We start from the raw sequence: 21,090 nt of genomic DNA on the forward strand, positions 1-21,090 counted from the left end.
TTGGCAGTAGTTAGCTCAGGGCTAATCTTCCTCAAAAAAAAAAAAAAATCAGAAATCTGAGACTAGCTCCCAGGTGAGAGGTCAGGACTAGGAATCCCCAGTGTAGAAATTCTAATCAAGGAATGGAGGTGATAAACTGAGGGTGAATGGATGAGGTAGTACGAAATAGGGGAGAATGTGCAGAGGGCTGAGGACTGGATGTGAGCCCTCTGAGGAGAGAAGGGAGAAGAGCAAGCCAAGCAAGCAGGGAAGGAGCAGGCAGAGGGACCAGAGTAAAATCATGGAATTCAGCAGATGAGGCATTTTCAAGAAGCGTAAAACTTCTCATCTGGGCCTCGTAACATCTCTTATATAAAAGAGGAGAAAGGGTCAGGACTCTATAGTTTCTATAGCTACTGGAAGTACCAGTGTTCATCAAAAAGGAACATTGCTTTCTTCCTAGAATATGAAATGGAGCTACATTATAAAATAGGGTTTTTAAAAAAGCTGTCTCGCTGTATGCAAATATTGCTTTTCATGGACATCTTCAGTCATTAAAAAAACAGCAGCAACAAACTTTTGCCTTTGTTTCTTGAATACTTTGTTAAAAATAATGCAGAAGCTTGTCTCATTTTATCTTGTAGGCACAGCAGCCTGGGAAAAATTCTTCAATGTGAAGACATCTATAGAGAAGGTCAACACATCGGTTGTTCCTTTGCTCTGACTGAAGTGAAGGATTCCATTTTCGAACAGCACAGTGTCCAAATAATGGTCAAGGATAATGCAGGAAAAATTAGACCATTTTTCAATATAGTGCCTTTAACTTCTCATGGTAAGTTTTAGAAGTGTTACATCTTTTGATCAATCAATACAAATAATAAAAAATGATGATTTTGGTTTTAAGATCTTCCAAGAAAAAAAGGACTATATTTGTGTGTGCCTTTCTTTGATCCTTTTTAAAGAAGCAAGCTGGGAAATCCTAACATTTATTGAGCACGTGTGCTGCAGGCTTTGTCCTTGTTTCCTATGAGCACGCCGAGACTTGGAGCAAGCAGTTGGTTGTAGAACCAAGCTTGGAACCCAGGCTCTCTGACTCTTAAGATCTATTGTCTTTTACTCATGATGCTTGAGAAGATGATGCCGCAGAATAAAAGTGGTCGAATAGAGTTCCTGAATAATTTCTCTCTTAGGAAAAGCTGAGAGTGGAGGTGGAATGATCCGGGGTGATAATCAAACTGTCAGGCACTGATCAATCAGAACAACCAGTGCTGCCAAGTGTCGGCCTGTTAGAAAGAGCCCTCAACTTGAAAACAAAACATCTGCTTGAGGGCCTAGCTTCTTTACCTCGGACAGGGTATATAAGCTCTCTCTTTTTTTCTTTTTTTTTTTTTTTAAGATTTTATTTTTTCCTTTTTCTCCCCAAAGCCCCCCCGGTACATAGTTGTATATTCTTCGTTGTGGGTCCCTCTAGTTGTGGCATGTGGGACGCCGCCTCAGCGTGGTTTGATGAGCAGTGCCATGTCCACGCCCAGGATTCGAACCAACGAAACAATGGGCCACCTGCAGCAGAGAGCGCGAACTTAACCACTCGGCCACGGGGCCAGCCCCATCTTTTTTTCTTTTTTTAAAGATTTTATTTTTCCTTTTTCTCCCAAAGCCCCCTGGTACATAGTTGCGTATTTAAGTTGTGGGTCCTTCTAGTTGTGGCATGTAGGATGCTGCCTCAGCATGGCTTGGTGAGCGGGGCCATGTCCGTGCCCAGGATCCGAACCTGCGAAAGCCTGGGCTGCCAAAGCGGAGCGTGTGAACTTAACCACTCGGCCACGGGGCCGGCCCCATAAACTCTCTTTGTTTCCTTATCTGTAAAACAGGGTACATTGTCCCTCTTGACCTCAAAGGATTGGTGTAAGGTCCATGTGATGTGAGGTGTGTCAAAGCGTTTTATAAATCTCTAAAGCAGGCTACTATAGGCATCGTGTTTATTTATTTGCTGTAGTACCCCAACAGGGAACTCAGGTTCTGGCTAAGTGGTATACAGAAAATTTGTAGGCAAATCATGAATTGACAAAGGCTCCCAAGTCTGTGAGCAGAACTCTATTTACCGTCCCTTTGAATAGTCATGGAAGTGAGTTCTAATAGTGGACCGAAGGCGGCTTAGTTTGTAGGCCAGGAGAGTGAGGTCGCAGTGACTTGCCAAGTCGGATAATCTGAAGCAACACCATTGTCTGTCCTCCCCCTTGCTTGGCAGATTGTCCTCGATGGACCTTTGAAAGCTCAGTTTGCTATTCTTCTTCCTGGAGATTAGTGGTGACATAAAGGGAGCTCTGTCTCAGCTAGAAAATGACATCTTCAAGCTGTTCTCTGTTAATTAGCCATTCTCTTCTGTTGCTTGGTCTTAAGCCATAGTTGACTCCCAAGAAACTAAGTTGACTAGGTTCATTTTTTTTTACTTTATTTTTAATTGTGGTTATAATCACACAACATAAAATTTGCCATCTTAACCGTTTTTAAGTGTACAGTTCAGGAGTGTTAAGTACATTCACATTGTTGTGCAGCAGACCTCTAGAACTTTTTCATCTTGTAAAAGTGAAACTCGCTGCCCATTGAACACTAATTCCCCCTCTTCCTTCCCCCAGCCCTTGGTAACCACCTTCCTACTTTCTTTTTCTATGATTTTGACTACTTCAGATTCCTCATATGAGTAGAATCGTACAGTATTTGTTCTTTTGTAATGGGCTCATTTCACTTTGCATGATGTCCTCAAGGTTCATCCATGATGTAGCATATGACAGAGACCAGGCTAACGTGTTGTGGTCTTTGATTGGCACACGTGAGTGACAGCTGGGGAGACCCCTTGCGCCTGGTACCCCTTGCCACCCATCAGGTGGAGGCACATCTGGACCCACGCACTTCTTTTCTTTATTCTCTCTGGTGCAGCTAGATGGCCTGATTATCTACTAGCCATTTTCTAACCAGATGCAAGGCAGAGTTCTTCTCATCTGCCATACACCCCAAAGATGTTCCTTAGATCCATTTTACTAGGCAAAGTAAGCTTCCTACATCAATTGTGGCTAATCAGAAGTTCTAGAACTGGGAGCTGGCCTGGTTGCACAGTGGTTAGGTTCGCACATTCTGCTTTGGCGGCCCGGGGTTCGCTGGTTTGGATCCCAGGATTGGACCTACACACTGCTCGTCAAGCCATGCTGTGGCGGGCATCCTACATATAAAGTAGAGGAAGATGGGCACGAATGTTAGCTCAGGGCCAGTCTTCCTCAGCAAAAAGAGGAGGAGTGGCAGCAGATGTTAGCTCAGGGCTAATCTTCCTCAAAAAAAAAAAAATTCTAGAACTGTATGTCTCATCATGTAAGGCCATTAAAAGCATCAGCGCTATTTTCATTTAACTTTTTGACCTTCATTATCTCTACCCATATATGTACCTCATCAAAATAAAGTCTGGAAGCTAATTGGTATTCTTCTTCTATCTTTCAGTGAAGCCTGATCCTCCACATATTAAAAAGCTCTTCTTCCAAAATGGTGACTTGTATGTGCAGTGGAAGAATCCACAGAACTTTTATAGCAGATGCTTATCTTATCAAGTAGAAGTCAATAACAGCCAGACTGAGACTCGGGATATTTTCTCCGTAAGTTTTTTTTTAGATAGTTGTCTTTATTTGAGTATTTTTCTTTCACTTGAATTTCTTGTTGTATAATAAATTGAAATATCAATGAAATGTGGCTTAGATTTGTTACTTTTTGATGATGTTGATGATAATGAAACTTTTTGTCTAAAACACGGCATGGTGGAAGGTTTGAGGGTTCATGGTAGATTGGCTGCAAGATTCAAGCCATTCATTGATTCATTTGCTCAACAAATTTTTATGACATGTCTGTCATGTGCCAGGCACTATTTTATGTGCACATGACACCTGGCGAAAAAGTTTTTTCCATGATGCTTACCTACTAGAAAATAAGTATGTAAATGAGCAAGCTTATTTCAGAGAATGAGTGCTATGAAGAAAATTAAATGGAGTGACATAGCAGGGTGACAGGCGTGCTTGAGGGAGTATGGTGTAGGGTAGTCCCCGAAGTGATGACATTTGAGATGAGACCAGAATGGTGAGCAGGAGCTATCATCTGAAGCTGTGGGGGTGAGTGCGGGCAGCACGTACAAAGACTCTGAGGCGCGAATGAGCTTGGCATGTGTGAGAAACAGAAAGGAGATTGTTGTGGCCAAAATATAGTAGGAAAAGGTGTCTGAGTGGGAGGCCAAGGTCAGATCAGGTAGATACTTGGAGGTTCTGGTATGGCCATTGAGTTTTCTTGGAATTTGTGGCAACTAGAGTAGTCAAATTCTAGTAGTCAGTATTTGTTGGATTGTGTATGCTTATGCTATTAGGAAGCTAATACAAAATATGCTAATTAGAGTTCTCTGTGGGGCACTGGGCATAAAAGATGTGGCATAATCTCCGGGCATCAGTCCCATTGTCACACTTTAGCGTAGAGGTCAAAAGCTCGGGCCTCAAACATTTCTGTTTGGACCACAAACAAAGTGGGCTTTTGTTTATTAAATTTGAATTTTTTGCCCAGATTTAAAACCATCGTACCTGAGGAGTGCAGTTTCCATAAGGTGGCGCCTCAAGACCACAGGAACTGTGCCACTCACTTGTGTGCCACCTGCCTGGGCCCTGTGTGCATTTGAGTTTTAGAGGTTAGGAACCAAGTGTTTTATTTTGGCTTTTCAAGTTGCCGAGCACCTTGTGTGTAGGCAAAGTCCTTGGTCCAGTGGTTTTAGCTCATCCTGAGGACTTCAAAATACTTCCTAAATTAAGTGAGTGTTGACGGGCCATAACTCTCCAGAGGGAGAGAGCAGAGCTCCTCTGGGCATTTGCCGAGGAATCCGTGTGCTGAAATAGAATAATCATTATCTATCCCAGAATCCAGTGACCCCGTACAATACCGCACAGGGGAAAAGCAAAGGGCTTTCAAGCGAGGAGTGGTTGAGGCTTGGGTTTACAGCTAGGTGAGCTGTCAGAAAGGCGACATAAACTTGCCTACTCTAGCCTTTACTGCTCTCTTCTGTCTGCAATCCTGAGACACATGCTGCTCAGATTACTCACTTGGCACTGAGTTATGTCCTGCTGGTTACCCTGATCACATGCGTAGGCCTTTTCTCTCCGCTAAAAACCTAAGCTCCTGTAGGGAGGGGTTGGTTGGTGTGTACTCTGTGCTGTTCCTGCTCCTCATAGCAGGTAACATGTATTGAGCGATTACTAAGTACTATGTATTTTAATAAGCACTTTATCTGAATTGTCTCATTCTAGGTCCTGTTATTTCATCCCCATTTTACAGATGAGAAAACTTGGTTTTAGAGGATGCTGCTAAGGTCATATTTCTAGTCAGTCTTAGAGCCAAGATTTCTACAAAAGTCTAACTCCAAAGCTTTTATTCTTAACCACCGGGGCCCACCTCAATGCTTCCTCTTAATAGTAGCAGCCATCACTTATGAAGTGTTTATGATGTGCCACAAATATATTCTTCTGTGTACTTCTTATACAGTAGCTCATAGCAATCCATGGAATAGGTTCTATTTTAACCTACATTTTACTGAGAAACTAAGGCTCAGAGAGCTTAAATAACTTGCTACAGGCGACACAGCTAATAAGTATGACTTCAAAGTTTGGTCTCCCTGTATTAAACTTTGACCAAGAATACTTGGTATAACAATATGTACATAGTCATCACTTAATAAATCCTTTTTAAAATGAACAAAGAAAACAAAACAAAACCAGATTCATAGTTATAGAGAACATATTGATGGTTGCCAGAGTTTGGGGAGTGGGTGAAATGAGTGAAGGAGATCAAGAGGTACAAAATTCCAGTTATAAAATAAATGTCATGTAGACATAATGTACAATATGGGGAATATAGACACTAATACTGTATTAACTTTGTGTGGGGACAGGTGGTAAGTTGACTTGTGGTGATCATTTCGTAATGTATATAATTGTCAAATCACCATGTTGTACACCTGAAACTAATATAATATTGTATGTCAATTATACTTCTAAAATAGATGCCAAAGTCTGCATTGATAAAAGTATGGGAAGACTCACATTTTGTTTTAGAATGAGTTCTAGAAATCTTCCAGTATTAATCCATTTATTTTTTTGTATTTGTTCATTTATTGAACAAATGTATATTGACCATCTTCCAGGAGCCATAGTCTCCGCTAGTGTTTGTATCCAACATTGGATGATTTAGTATTGTTTTAGTAACAAGGAATTTACCACCTCACATATTCCTTACAAGGCCTTGCAAAATGCAACAAAATATTTGTTGAATAAAGAAATGCAATTTTCGTATTAAAAAAAGTAAATTCTTGTTGAATTGAGTTACCTTTTTTACAAATTTATGCATCGAAGAGAACACACATACTATGGAATTTATCCACCTAAATCAGAACTATAATCTGTTTGAAATTAACTATGTGTACACTTGAATTTAGTGTTCTCTCTCCTAGCAGATGTTCACCAGCTGCTTCCTCCCCTAGAATGTCATCAGTTTCTTGTGTGTTCATTGATTTTGAGCTCTGCTGGTTAGATCTTTTGTGTTTCCTTTTTACAAGACTTTTTGAGGAATTATTTTGCCTTGTGTTCCAGTTGAGAGGAGCAAGTAGGCTGGACCATGAACTGGTGCCATCACGTGGGGGCTGTGCTCAGAGGTAGCTCGTGACAGGATCATAAAGTGGGGAATGACTTGTCTGTGTCCACCCTCATCCCCGTAGACTATCTGCCTGGTGCTCTGTGTGTGCCCTTGTTTTCCTTTCCTCACAGAGGTATCTGAACAGCTGATAAACTACACAAGGGGATTTACATTTGAACAAGAACCCAGAACCTTCAGTTTACACAATGATTTGCAGATTTTGGAATATATATATCTGGGAGATGGTCCAGGGGAGGGGGGGACATCAGCCTGCAACTTGATCCCTCAAGTGGTAGTTGACACTTGTAATGGCCCAGCAGGCATCTGACTCCTAATGGTCAGCAATGGGGTGCAGTAGACCCTGAATGGTTTTTTCTCCGCCCCTATGTGAAATATTGATAGGGTGGCCCTTGATCATTCAGTTGGCGTTTTAGCTCTTCACAAATGCAGGTAGGAACCATTGAGTGAATGACATTGAATGCCAAAAATCATAGCTATGTGTTCTGGTCTTTGTTCCATGTTTAAACATCTCTTTTATAGAAGTTGACTATTTTTTCCAGCTTTATTGAGATATGATTATTGACTAAAAATTGTATATATTTAGGTTGTACAATGTGATTAATTTTAAGGTGTACAACATGATGATTTAATATACATATACATTGTGAAATGATTACCACAATCAAGTTAATTAACACATCCATAACCTTACACTGTTATCTTTTTTTTGTGGTGAGAACACTTAAGATCTACTCTCTTAGCAAATTTCAAGGATATTATACACTATTATTAACTATAATCACCATGCTGTCCATTAGATCCCCAGAACTTATAACTGAAAGTTTGGACCCTTTGACCAATATCTTCCCATTTTCCCTTATGTAACCAGCAAGCCCAGAAGGCCCATCGTGACCCATGTCGGTCACTGTCCTCCCAAAGAGCAACTATTGTCTTGACTTCTAATCCCGTAGATTAGTTGTGTTACCTCTTTTTAAACTTTATATAAATGAATTATACAGAAGTTACTTTTTTGTATGTCTGCCTTCTTTCACTTGATGTTATGTTTATGAGATTCACTGATATCATTGTCTGTAGTTGCAGATGGTTCATTCTCATTGCATTCATCCCATCATATCAATCTACCACATTTGATTTCTCCATTCTCCCATTGATGGACATTTGGATAGTTTCTAGTTTGGAGTTTTATGGATAGAGTCTTTGTGAGCATTTGTGTACTTGTTTCTGTGCACATGCACATACATTTCTGTTGGGCGTATATGGGTCATAGGGTTACATATGATTGTCTCTAGTAGATAATAGTTTTCCCAAATGGTTGTGCCAGTTTACACTACTAAGAGCAGAAATTGGGAGTGCTAGATGCTTCACATCCTCACCAACGCTTGGTATTGTCTGGTAGGAGTGTGTATTGTTATCTTGTAGATTTAATTTGCGTTTCCCTGATGCCTAATGAAGTTGAGCACTTTTTAATGTGTTTATTGGCAATTTGGATATCCTCTTGTGAAGTGGCTGTTCAAGTCTTTTGCCAGTTTTTCTTTTGGGTTGTCTGTCTTTTCTTTATTAATTTGTGAGATATCTGTATATATGTGTGTGTATTATATATAAATATAAATATATATTACATAATGTATATATGCAAGTTCTTTGTCAGAAGTTGCAAATATCTTCTGTCACTCTATACATTACCTTTTTATTTCCTTAACAGCAAGCATATCTTTTGATGAACAGAAGAAGTTTTTAATTTTAATATAGATGACTTTATAAAACATTTTCCTTTATGGTTAATATTTTTTTGGTCCTATTTAAGAAATCTTTTCCTGCTTCAAGGTCACAAAGATAATCTACGTTTCCATCTAAAAGCTTGCTGTATTTATTTATTTAGTCTAACTTTCATATTCAGATCTGCAATCCATCTGGAATTGACTTTGTAAATAGTGTGAGGCAGGAGTCAAGATTCGTTTTTTCCCCTCATATGGACATGTAATTGACCCAGCACCACTTATTAAAAAAACCAACTTTTTCCGTTGCCCCTGATCCTCTTTAGTGGAGCAAAAGGAAACCTTGTTAGAAATGGTTAAATGATGCAAAATGTGATTTTTTTAAAATTGTGGATTTATTCATTTTCTGTATTTTCAAGGTTGAAGAGGCCAAATGTCAGAATCCAGAATTTGAGGGAGACCTGGAGGTCAGTAAATTCAACTTTAGCTATTTGGGCTTAAACTCAGAGTAATTAGGGGTGGGGCAGGGTGAGCATAGCCTGAATTGGAACTGCTTTGAGAAAAACAAACTACTTTGTTCTGTGCATTGTTGCCAATTGTTTTTTTTCAGGAGTTAAAGTCAGATAATTCAGATTGCAATCCAAGTCTTAATCATATACAGAATTTGGCAGATAATTATATTTAGGATTCAGCAGCAGAGAAAGAGAATTAACTGGTAATATTCTTGTGTGTTTTTATTTTATATCTAAGGGTACAATTTGTTTCATGGTCCCCGGTGTTCTTCCTGATACTGTGAACACAGTCAGAATAAGAGTCAAAACAAATAAATTATGCTATGAGGATGACAAACTCTGGAGTAATTGGAGTCAAGCGATGAGTATAGGTAAGAGAACAGGATTTCATTAAAATTTAAACCATTGATGCATGGACACTAAGCTGAAGCAGAAAATAGATTGGACAAAAGGACTGTTCTGCATTCTTGACGTCAGCCAGAGAGTACTTGCGATCAAAATGTACTTTGTGTTTAATTAATGTCAAATCACCCAGGGCTAATTTACAAAATAAAGCTCTTTGAAAATCCACAAAATCCAAATGGTGTTATTCTCTCTTCTCTCCTGTCTCCATCTTTGTTAATAACCTGAACAAAAATGTAGAAGGCAGGCATGATTAAATCTGCAGATTCTACAATGCCAGAGGACCATACCATGTGCTGGTGACAGAATCAAGAGTAGAACAATGACCTTGAGGGCATTTAATAGAGATAAATCTGTATCTAGGTTTGAAAAAAAATCAGTTTCCTTTATTAAGTGAGAGGCTGAGCAAGCTATGTGTCAGGCTCAAGTACAGGGTTAGAAAGACCTGTGCTTTAAGGCTCTGTGTGTTGTAGGGTGGGGTATAGGGTTTTGTTTGACTGTAAGATCAAAGTGACTCGACTTTGAACCCTTAAATATCCCCAAAAGGCATATGTAGTCATAGGCAGCCGTGATGGTGCAGTGCCTGAAACCAGGGAATGCAGCAGGACGGGGCACGGTGTCCTGCTTACATGAGAAGTGTGCAGGATTCCATTCCGGGCACCACGTTGTAGGAGATGCATTGGCAGACTGGAATCTATCCTTGATAGGTAATCAAGATGTTGAAGAATCTCAAAATTTTCGGAGAAACAGTTGAAGTAAGTTTGGGGAGTCATGATTGCTGAATTCTAATATTTGAGATATTGTCAGGTAAAAGAGAGAATAGGCTATCTTTTTTGTGGCTCCTTGGGGCAAAATAGGACCAACTTAAGAAAACAGTGAGAGAGACAGGTTGCTGAGGTAAGCGATTCCCTATTAACTGAGAGACTGAACAAGCGATCTGCCAGGTGTGGTTATATTAGTTATCTATTGTTGCGTAACAAATCATCCCAAAATTTAGTGGCTTAAAAACACATATTTACCATCTCACAGTTTCTGTGGGTAGGAATCTGAGTGTGGCTTAGCTAGGTACCTCTGGCTCAAGTTCTCTCATGAGGTTACAGTCAATCTGTCAGCTGGGACTGCAGTCTCATCTGAAGGCTTGACTGGGGCTAGAGAATCCACTTTCCAAGCTCACTCATGTGGTCATCGGAGAGCCTCACTTCTTCTCTGGCTGCTGGGTGGAGGCTGTAGCAGGTTGAATTGCATCCCTCAAAAAGATATGTTCAAGTCTGAACTCTTGGTACCTGTGAATGTGACCTTATTTGGAAATAGAGTTTTTGCAGATGTAATCAAGTTAAGATGGGGGTTATAATGGCTTAGGGTAGGCCCTAAATTCAATGACTAGTATCCTTATGAGAAGAAGAGAGGATAAACAGAAACACAGGCACATGAACACACAGGGAAGAAGGCCATGTGAAGATGGAGGCAGAGATTAGAGTGATGCAGTTACAAGCCAAGGAACACTATTGATAGCCAGGAGCTACCAGAAGCTAGGAGGAGGCAAGGAGGGATTCTTCTTTAGAGCCTTCAGAGAGAGTATGCCCTTTCAGATACCATGATTTTGGACTTCTAGCCTCCACAACTATGAGAGAATACATTTCTGTCGTTTAAAGCCAACCGGTGTGTGGTGATTTATTACAGTAGCTCTAGGGAACTAATACAGAGCCTCCCTCAGTTCTTTGCCAGTTGGGCCTCCCCACAGGTCTACCTCATGGTGTGGCAGCTGGCTTCCCCAAGTAAGTGATCCAAGCAAGAAAAAGTATGAGAGAACACCCAGTGTGGAAACCACGTTTATAACTGAATCTCAGAAATGACATCCCATTTCTGTTGCTATTCAATTCTTTACAAATGAGTCAACTAGTCCAGCCCACTCTCAAGGGGAAGAGATTACACAAGGGTGTAAATATCAAGAGGCAGGAATCATTTGGGGATATTTTAGAGGCTGCCTAATGCAATGATGCTGGGCTCTGATGACGCTTTCTAGATCTTCATGCACTAGTGGAAAAGGTGAGCATATAAACAGACATATGACATTCTATGTGTTAGATGTAGCAAGGCAGTTAATGAAAGGCTTTGGAATTGGACAGTGCTGGATTTGAGGCTTGACTCCATCACAATACTAAATCCTTCTGGACAAGCCACTAAACCTCTCTGAGCTTTATCCTTCTCATGTGTGTAAATGGGAGATAATATTATCTATCTCTATACCATAGATATAAGCATGTAAAAGCAGCTAATATGGTATCAGACATGTAGTAGGTGCTCAATTAAGAATAGTAGTAGTGGTAGTTGTTAGGAATATTTTAGGTATTCTAGTAGTGGTAAGTAACCAATAAGAAAAGATAGTCACTGTTAATGAGATGACATATTTAACAGGTGTAACATTTTTGTTAGTAGTGTCTGGAAGGAACCAGTTGAGATACCTGGTTTCAGATAATCCTAAAGGTGTTTATTCACCCATGGCATTTTAGGCATCAGAGCAGGACTTTTTTTTCACTATTAAGATAACAGAAGATAAGATAATTGAAGAGTTTCAGAAAACAGATTGGGGTCGAGGGCAGAAGTATCTGTGATCCCTCTAGTCTAATACAACTGTCGCTTGGGTTCTTTCTAAAAGGGTTTTATTTCTCATGTCTTTCTGTTTGCTTTCCATCTTCCAGGTAAGAAGGCCGATCCCACATTCTACATAGCCATGTTACTCATCATTCCAGTCATCGTTGCAGGTGCCATCATAGTCCTGCTGCTTTACCTAAAAAGGTAAGGCAGCTGCCCGGGCAGGCTTGACAGTTTCTGCCAGCCTGGTGGCTCTGCTTATCACCCTTTATGACAGTGTTTGATGTTTGCTCAGCATATTAGAAGCGTTTTGGCTATAAATGGGTTTTGGCAGTACGGCATGGCAAAGAAAATTATTGTGCCCATTTTCTGGTGAGGAAAGCGTTGGATTAGTTTCTCAGGGCTCTGCTCAGGTGCTGCTCTCTGCATGTGTTTAGAATTGTTGAGAGAATTTATGTTGACTCACTCTTTCAAATGGCTAATTTATCAACAGTTAGTTGATAGCTCTTGGAATGAAGCTTTAGAAATGGAGACCATTGCTAAGGGAATTGCTTGTCTAGTATTAATGCAAAGCAGGTGACTACTTAAAGCTGTAGGAATGAGAACTTCATCCAGTCGTCTCTAATATATGGTATTCATTCCTCGAGAATGTTGTATATCTCACCATACGGATTGGTCTGCTGCTGTTATTTACTCTTGCGGTAAATACCTAAGGTTGGAATAAGATTATTAAGCTGGGTCCAGAACCAGTATTTTGTCATTATTTCTATGTACTTTCAACATACACTTATTGTGTGCCTATTTAAGTGCCAGGCACTGTTTTAATTGCTGGGGTTACAACAGTGAACAGGAAAAAGTCCTTATCTGTGTTCTAGGGGGACATATATCTAGGGGATAGATATAGATATATATATATAAAATAATGCTATGATTTCACATAGTGAGTAGTAACGTTATGGGGAAAAAGGCTAGGAAGTGATAGGAGGCTCATCTTACATAGGATGGCCAGGGAAGGCCTCTCTGAGAAAGTGACATTTAAGGCGAGACTAAATAAAGTGAAGGAGTGAGCCATTCAGATATTTGAAGAAAAAGCATTCCAGGCCTAGGGAATAGCAAGTGCAAAGGCCCCGAGTCTGGAATGAGCTTCATGTGTCTTGTTGGAGTAGAGTACACAAGGGGGAGAGCAACAGGAGATGAGGCTGGAGAGGTTGGCGGAGCCAGATCGTGTCATAGCAAGGAACTGAGATTTTATCCTAGGCTTGATGGGGAAACATTGGAGAGTTTTAAGCAGGGGAGGGACGTGGTCTGATTTACTGTCATAAAAGATCACTAGTTGCTGGGGGAAGAATTGACTTGGGCAAGAGTGGAAGCAGGGAGACTAGTTAGGAGGCATTGCCGTGTTTTGGGAGAAAGATGAAGGTATCTTGGGCTAGGAGGTTAGAATGGAGGTAGTAAGATGTGGTCAGATGTGGGATATATTTTGAAGGTAGAATTGATAGCACTTGCTGATGGCTGCTTGTCTGTGGACATGTGAGGGAAATCAAAGATTCAAGGATAACTTAGATTTTTAGCTTCGGCAACTGAGTGAATGCTGGAGCCATTTACTGAAATGGAGGAGATTGTGAAGAGAGCTGGCTCTAGGGGAAAAGTGAGGACTTCAGTTTTGAACATGCTGAGTTTGAGATGCCTATTAGATGTCCAAGTAGAGATGTTAAATAGGTAGTTGTATACATGAACCTGGAGTTGAAGGGAGAGGTGTGGGCTGGAGATAGAACTTTGGGTATTCTTGGCATGTAAATGGATTTAAAGCCCTAAGACTGGAAGAGAGCCCTCATGAAGTAAGATAAAGAGGACAAAAGACCGAACCCTGGGGCACACCAGTGTTTAGAGTCCTAGGAGAAGAGGTAGGTCTGCCAAAGGGTACTGTAAGATGCCAAATAGAGAGGAAGAAGTAAGAAAAAAAAAGAAAAATTAAAAAGGAATGTACCCTGCTCTCAGAAGATTATTTTTTTCAACGTTATAAACAGCAAGCTCCCATTTGGTCTATGATAAGTAAAGCACCATTATTATTTAAATGATGGGGTATAACACACACAATCATAACTATGTGAAGTGATGGAGTATTAATTAGCTTGATTGTGGTAATCATTTCACAATATATACATGTATCATAACAATACGTTGTACCCCTGAAATATATACAATTTTTTTTTAAAGATTTTATTTTTCCTTTTTCTCCCCAAAGCCCCCTGGTACATAGTTGTGTATTTTTAGTTGTGGATCCTTCTAGTTGTGGAATGTGGGATGCCGCCTCAGCATGGCCTGACAAGCGATGCCATGTCCGCGCCCAGGATCCGAACCGGCGAAACCCTGGGCCGCTGAAGCAGAGCGCGCGAACTGAACTACTCGGCCACGGGGCCGGCCCTGTACAATTTTTATTTATCAAATATATCTCAATAAAACTAGAAAAAAACTTTTAAAATGATAGGGTATAAGTAGTCTGCTTATGCTGATGGCCCTTTTGCTCCACCCGCACTTGATGCCCTTAGGACATTGATTTCTCAGCTTGTTTCAGAAATTTCTTCACAACTGCTTTATCACTAAAGATGACTTGTGTCACATGTCTTTTGTCCAAGCCTTCTTTTAATATGGCTATATTTAAGTGGGACGTTCCTATAGGCTGGAAGATGTGATCAAAAATGTCTGTTTTCTTAAAGGCTCAAGATCATTATGTTTCCTCCAATTCCTGATCCTGGCAAGATTTTTAAAGAAATGTTTGGAGACCAGAATGATGATACCCTGGTAAGCACTGACTCTATGAGGTTTGAAATTGGTGGGTTTTTTTTTTTTTTTTTCTGAGGCTATGGGATTTTTAAAAATTTTGGTAAAATATACATAACATAAAATTTACCATTTTAATTGTTTTTAAGTGTACAGTTCAATGGCAGTGAGTACACTTACAATGTCATTCAGCCATTATCACCATTTCCTGAACCTTTTCATCATCCCAAACAGAAACTGCCCTTTAAACAAGAACTCCTCATGGCCCCCAGCCCCTGGTAACATCTGTTCTACTTTGTGTCTCTGAATTTGCCTATTCTGGGTACCTCATATAAGTGGAATCCTACAATATCTGTCCTTTTGTGTCTGGCTTCTTTCACTTAGCATGATGTTTTTGAGGTTCATCCAAGTTGTAGCATGTGTCAGAATTTCATTTCTAGATTGATTATTTTAAAGTACTTTTTATCTAAAAGATTAAAGACGAGCTGATTTAAAATATATCTCAGGCCAAGCGTACCACCTAAGAAGTCTCCAGAATACTTTGCCCATCTCCCATCACTGGGCTTCACTCTCTCCCTGGGGTAGGGAACATATTTGATCCAAACATGCAGGGGGAGGAGCCTCCTTTATGCAGCTAGCCCAATAGGCGGGGCTTCTGACTCTTGGATAATTTGTAAACTTGATTTGGAGAAAGATAAAGATGGGGTAAACAATTGAAATAGATTTTGTTCGTGCTACTGCCTGGAAAGCTGGCCTCCCAAGATGGGGAACTAGCGCAGACCCCACTGTTAGAGTTCGTTTGCTGCAGACTCTCCTGCTGGAATTTATGGCTGGAAAACCTAAGACCGTATGAGAATGAGAGAGTTTGAAGTTTCTCTGATAAATACATTCACCCAAATAAAATAATAAAGACACTAAATGAAATAAATATCAATATTATTGTATATATCTTAAATTAGTACTAACAGGCATAGGGCAGTTAATTGAGGGAAGCAGTACAGCATAGCAGATAATAGCCTGCACTCTGGAGTCAGATTGTCTGGATTCAAATCTCTGCTGTGTCATTTACCATCTGTTTGACCTTAGGTAACTTCCTTAACCTCTCTCTCTCTGCCTCAGTTTTCCCATTTGTAAAGTGGAGGTAATGATAACACCAGCCTCATAGTGTTGTTATGTTGGATTAAGTTAATTTAATAGTCATGCACCACATAATGACGTTTCGGTCAATGATGGACCGCATGTACGATGATGGTCCCAACATAGTACCATGTAGCCTGGGTGTGTAGTAGGCTATACAATCTAGGTTTGTGTAAGTACACTCTGTGATGTTCGCACAATGACAAAATCACCTAAGGACGCATCTCTCAGAACGTGTCCCCGTCATTCATTGACACATGACTGTACATAAAGACTGCTGAGCATGCTTGGCACTTTATAGGTGTTCAGTAAGTTAGTGATTAGTATTACTAAATACTTTCCATTTATCTTTAATCCCCAAACAATTCTTGTAATAACGAGTGATTCACACTGGCAGTGATGATATGCGGTTAGGGAAGGAAGACGGGGAGGCCGATGTGCTGTCAGAGGAGTATTCATCTGGATCACTTTTTCACCAAGTCATGGTCACAGACAGTGGGTAACTCTGCCAGACCCTGGGGATAGGGTACCACTCGGCAGCTGGGTCCAGAAGTCAGGCACCTGATAAGGGGATTGTACACTGAGGTGACTGGCAACCAGTGATTCTTCAACTTTAGCTGAGTGACAATCAACTGGAATGCTTGTAAGAATGTAGAAGCCTGGGCCCTCCCTCCGGAGATTCTGAGTCAGCAGGTCTGCGATGAGTCCCAGGAATCTGCATATTTAACCGGAGCCCACAGGTGATTCCTGTCCTGGCAGGATAGTTTGTGGACCACACTTCGAAAATCCCTGTTACAGATATTTTCCTTTGGATTACCAGTGTCTCTTTCTTCATTTCACCAGCTACTGTGGTCAATGCTGGAGGCTGGGAATTGTGCAAATATTCTAACAACTCTAACCAGTTTTTGAAAGTCTGCTATGTGTACATACCATATTAAGCTCTTTGCTTATATTCCCTTACTGAATCTTCATAACCGGCCTGTGGTGCAGGTGCTGTTAGTACCATTTTATAGATGAGGAAATGGAGCCTCAGTGAGGTTAAGTCACTTTAGTGAGGTCACACAGCTAGTAGGTAGTTAGGTTCGATTTGACCCAGGACTGTCTGATTCCAGAGTTCTCTCTCTCTTTCCACTGTGCCACATTGCCTCTTGTAAGATAGGATGCTTGTCCTCAAGAACCTCACCACCTTCAAAGAGTTCTGTATGATAGCAGTAGAAGGTTGGGATAGTGAGTTATGAGGAAAATATTTAGAGTCACATTATGATTGGCCTTATATGGAAAGATACTAGGATATCTTTCTGACAACAATCTGGAGGGAATGGATTAGAGAGGGGAGGCACTAGCTTGGTAGCAAACTGGCACCCTCGCCCTGAATTTGCCCCGTAGGTGTTTTGTTTGTCCAGTGTGAGATATTTAAAATTTTTCAACTTGGAATCCTAACCAGGACACACACTCTACCAGTTCATCTCAGGCCCTGCCATTTCCAGTTCCCACTGTGGTTTCACACATTGACCTAACATGCCAGACTCTTGAAAGACATTTGAAGTGGCTCGCCATCTTAGCAGAATGAAGACTAGTGAAAGTGCTGTGACACAAATGCCCAGTATCTGTGCAAACATGTTTGGACTCACTAATATATATAAAACATACAGCCAAAGCATTGATGAGATATAAATTTCCAGCCTAATAAGTTCCTAAAAAAGTAATAGTACCCAGTGTTAACAAGTGGGTGGGGAACTGGCACTTTTCCTGCACTGCTCATGGGCCTGTAAAATGGTATTCAGTCTTTCTGGGGGGCAGCTTGGTAAAATATAACAAGAATCATTAATCTTGTGATTATACTTTTAGTCATCTATTTTGCGGGAATAATCCAACAGTGGCTCAAGGATGGTTTAAAAAAGATAGATTTTCAAAGCATTTAATGTCATAGCAAAATATTCATGTTATAAAAGTAAGAAACATAAATGTGTAGTATATTATAATCTTAATTTAAAAAAATGCCTTAATCTATACATAGAATGACGAGTGGAAGGAAATGAGTCAAATGATTATCTCTGGGCAGAAAGATTGGGGATAATTGATATTATTCTCTTTCTACCTTACCGAGATTTTCAAATTGCCTATAATAAGCCTGTATTGCTTTTATGATAAAAAGAACCCCTGTACAAGTCGTTAAGGGAAGAGAGAATGTTGTGGTCATCCAGGTCTGAGAGATAATAGGGACTTGAACTTGGGTGGTAGCAGAGATTGATGCAAGAGACATTATTGAAGGAAACTCATTACGACTTGGTGACTCTGTGTGGGCGATGAAAGGTGGGGAAAGTAAAAAATAATTTTAAGGTTTCAAGCCTGGGTGATAGAGTGAATGATGGTAACATTCACAGCAAAATCAGATCAATTATCTTTCTCAGAGATGGGAAAATTGCTTTTTTTCAATTTGCTGTCTGGAGGATAATATGTTGTCCCGATGAGTCAGATAATTCTGTAATTTAGTGAGGCGGACACACTGACACAATGGACCACTGAAAGTGTAAGATGTTTTTGTTTGTAGTGGTTGCAGACCATTAAATAAAATCAGTGTTTAAAACTAAAAGTATAATAAAAATGCCAGACAGGGGAAAGGGTAATAGAACAAATTTTCATGTTTGCATTTAACCAAATGAATAATCCTCTTTCTCTACATGACAGAAATCCTTACAAATTGAACTGCATATGCAACAGAAAGGCTAACTTTTTATTCCTAGAACCATTGAATTATATAATGAACATGGCCCTAGAGGTCGTCTAATGAGGTGGATTTTTACATGTTTAATTATTTATCTTTGATTATACATCTTAAAAACTCTAGGGCTGGCCCCGTGGCAGAGTGGTTAAGTTCACGCACTCTGCTTCGGTGGCCCAGGGTTCGCTGGTTTGGATCCTGGGTGCGGACATGGCACCACTCATCAGGCCATGCTGAGGTGGCGTCCCACATGCCACAACTAGAAGAACCCACAACTGAACATATACAACTATGTACCACGGGACTTTGGGGAGAAAAAGGAAAAATAAAATTGAAAAAAAAAACAAACAAAAAAACCCTGTAGATTCTCATCCTACCCCGTCACTTTAGAGATGGGAACATTGGGGGCCACAGAGAAATTTCTCAACGACTACCACAGCGAGAGGTAATTGCAGAACCTGAACTAGAAGCCATTGTAACCCAAAGTTACTGACTCCTAGTCCAAAGAAATAATCCATGCCCTTTCTAAACACTTTCTTCTTCCACACTACACCATCAATAGTGGTTCTTAAAAGAACTTATTTAGGGCTGGCTCCGTGGCAGAGTGGTTAAGTTCGCGCGCTCCGCTGCGGCGGCCCGGGCTTCAGATCCTGGGCTCCGACATGGCACCGCTCGTCAGGCCACGTTGAGGTGGCGTCCCACATCCCACAACTAGAAGGACCTGCGACTAAGATATACAACTATGTACAGGGGGGGTTTGGGGAGATAAAGCAGAAAAGAAAAAAAGATTGGCAACAGTTGTTAGCCCAGGTGCCAATCTTTAAAAAAAAAAGGAAGATTGGCAACAGTTGTTAGCCTAGGTGCCAATCTTTAAAAAAAAAAAGAACTTATTCAGGTGTGGCCACAAAGAAATTCAATCTTCTGTATAGTTTTCCTTAAGGTTTCTAGTGTTTGGACCCTGTTTTGTTCATCACTGTAGTAACATTTTGGCCAACAGTGTTTCTCCCTGTTGCTCCGCTGCTTGCCTTTTCTTTGTGACTAATTGGGCTGCTGCCCAGATTTGGCAGTGGGTTAGAGGGGGGGTGCTGTGCAGAGGGAATTGCTTCTCCTCTGTATCTGCATTTCTTCTGCACCATAAAAAATTATCTAGTCTCCCCCCACTTCTTAGAAACCAATTATGTTTTCATTCCTGTGCCAATTTTGCATTCCTGATTGGAAAGCAGCTTTTTAACTTGGAGTTGACTTCCAAATACTGCTGATTTTTTTTTTACTTCAGTATTATCTTTAAAAACTAAGAATACTTTCTTACATAGCAAAAATAGCATGACTGCACTTTAAAAATTATTAATTCCTTAATATCCTCTAATACTCAGTCCATATTTAAACCTTTCCAACTGTTTCAGTTGTCAGGAGTCAGATAATACCCAGTTGTCCCACCATTAGTGAGGCTAAGATTGACCACTGTATTTAAGGTGATAACAGCGTGTCCCCTTCTGCCATCTACACTTATTCCCCCCCTTGCCACCTGAAAATAATCTGTGTGGTGCTATGTTAGCACCCTGTCAGCGCTTCAGCTACTGCTTTTTATGCCAGTTGGTATCCTTGTAAGAACCAGTAATTTCAAGAGGGGCTGTGAAATGATTTTTTTCATGTACCATTTAATCTACATTGATGAGCCAGCACTTTTCTATAAAGCACTGCTTTCAGGCATCCGCAAGGCTCTTTGGTTGTTCTGAAATTCAGTTTCTGCTGGAAAGGCAGGTACGTGTTTAATTCTTTCCCTTTAATTATCCCTCTTGAAAGTCAGGGATTTGGGTTAACAGCCACCTAAATGATACCAAATTAGGCCCCTCCACACCACATTCGACTAGTTCTTCTTAAAGGTGCAATGATTTTAGGGCATGAGAATCTACCATTCCCGCTGTACAACTTTCTCTTGTGAAGGTTGATCTGAAGAAAACCGGGCCATGTCACCTGTCTCCTTGTATACAACAGGCCATTGTTTCCCATGGTGCTTCAGTGCGTGGGACCCGCTTCACTTGCACGGAAAGCTCACTGTGGGAGATAACCAAGTCTCGAAAGTACTCCTAAATTGAGACTTGATGTTCCATTAGACTATGAAATTTGTTTATTTCTTTAAAATATAAAAGCCGTGTAACACACTGTTTTGCTGGGATTAGATGACTAACAACTAAAAGCCAGTTGTGTTAGCTTCCTAAACACTGACTTTTTTCATTTATGATGTTTTTCATCTCTGGCCATTATTCTATTGTTGACTACCTTGTTTACAAAATTGGCAGTGTAAGAATTGAATTACAGACTGGTAGTTTTGTGGATTTATTATTTTTTTCTACAAGTAATTTTAAAATTACAGTGATGTATAATTCACAAAATTGAATAACAGGTCAGACCCTTTGCATTCGTTCCTTTTACCTTACAAAGAAGCAGTGCTCAGGAAAAGGCCCTGATGCTAGATGGGTGAAAATGAGAGTAATCCAAGTTTTAGAAATGAAAAAGGCACAGCTAA

The 21,090-nt window shown here is 40.4% G+C and overlaps 1 protein-coding gene across 1 annotated transcript; it reads left to right on the forward strand.

Moving 5' to 3' along the window:
* Positions 1-623: 623 nt before the first annotated feature.
* On the forward strand, positions 624-14,756 carry LOC124232688 (interleukin-13 receptor subunit alpha-1-like; the record flags this gene model as incomplete). The annotated part of the gene is made up of 6 exons (XM_046649632.1): positions 624-811; positions 3,469-3,620; positions 8,837-8,884; positions 9,168-9,300; positions 12,031-12,127; positions 14,641-14,756. Coding segments are annotated over 6 exons (734 nt in total), but the record flags the coding sequence as incomplete, so codon positions are not given.
* Positions 14,757-21,090: the final 6,334 nt, after the last annotated feature.

Source organism: Equus quagga, unplaced genomic scaffold (assembly GCF_021613505.1).
Source record: "Equus quagga isolate Etosha38 unplaced genomic scaffold, UCLA_HA_Equagga_1.0 107175_RagTag, whole genome shotgun sequence".
Taxonomy (NCBI): Eukaryota; Metazoa; Chordata; class Mammalia; order Perissodactyla; family Equidae; genus Equus; species Equus quagga.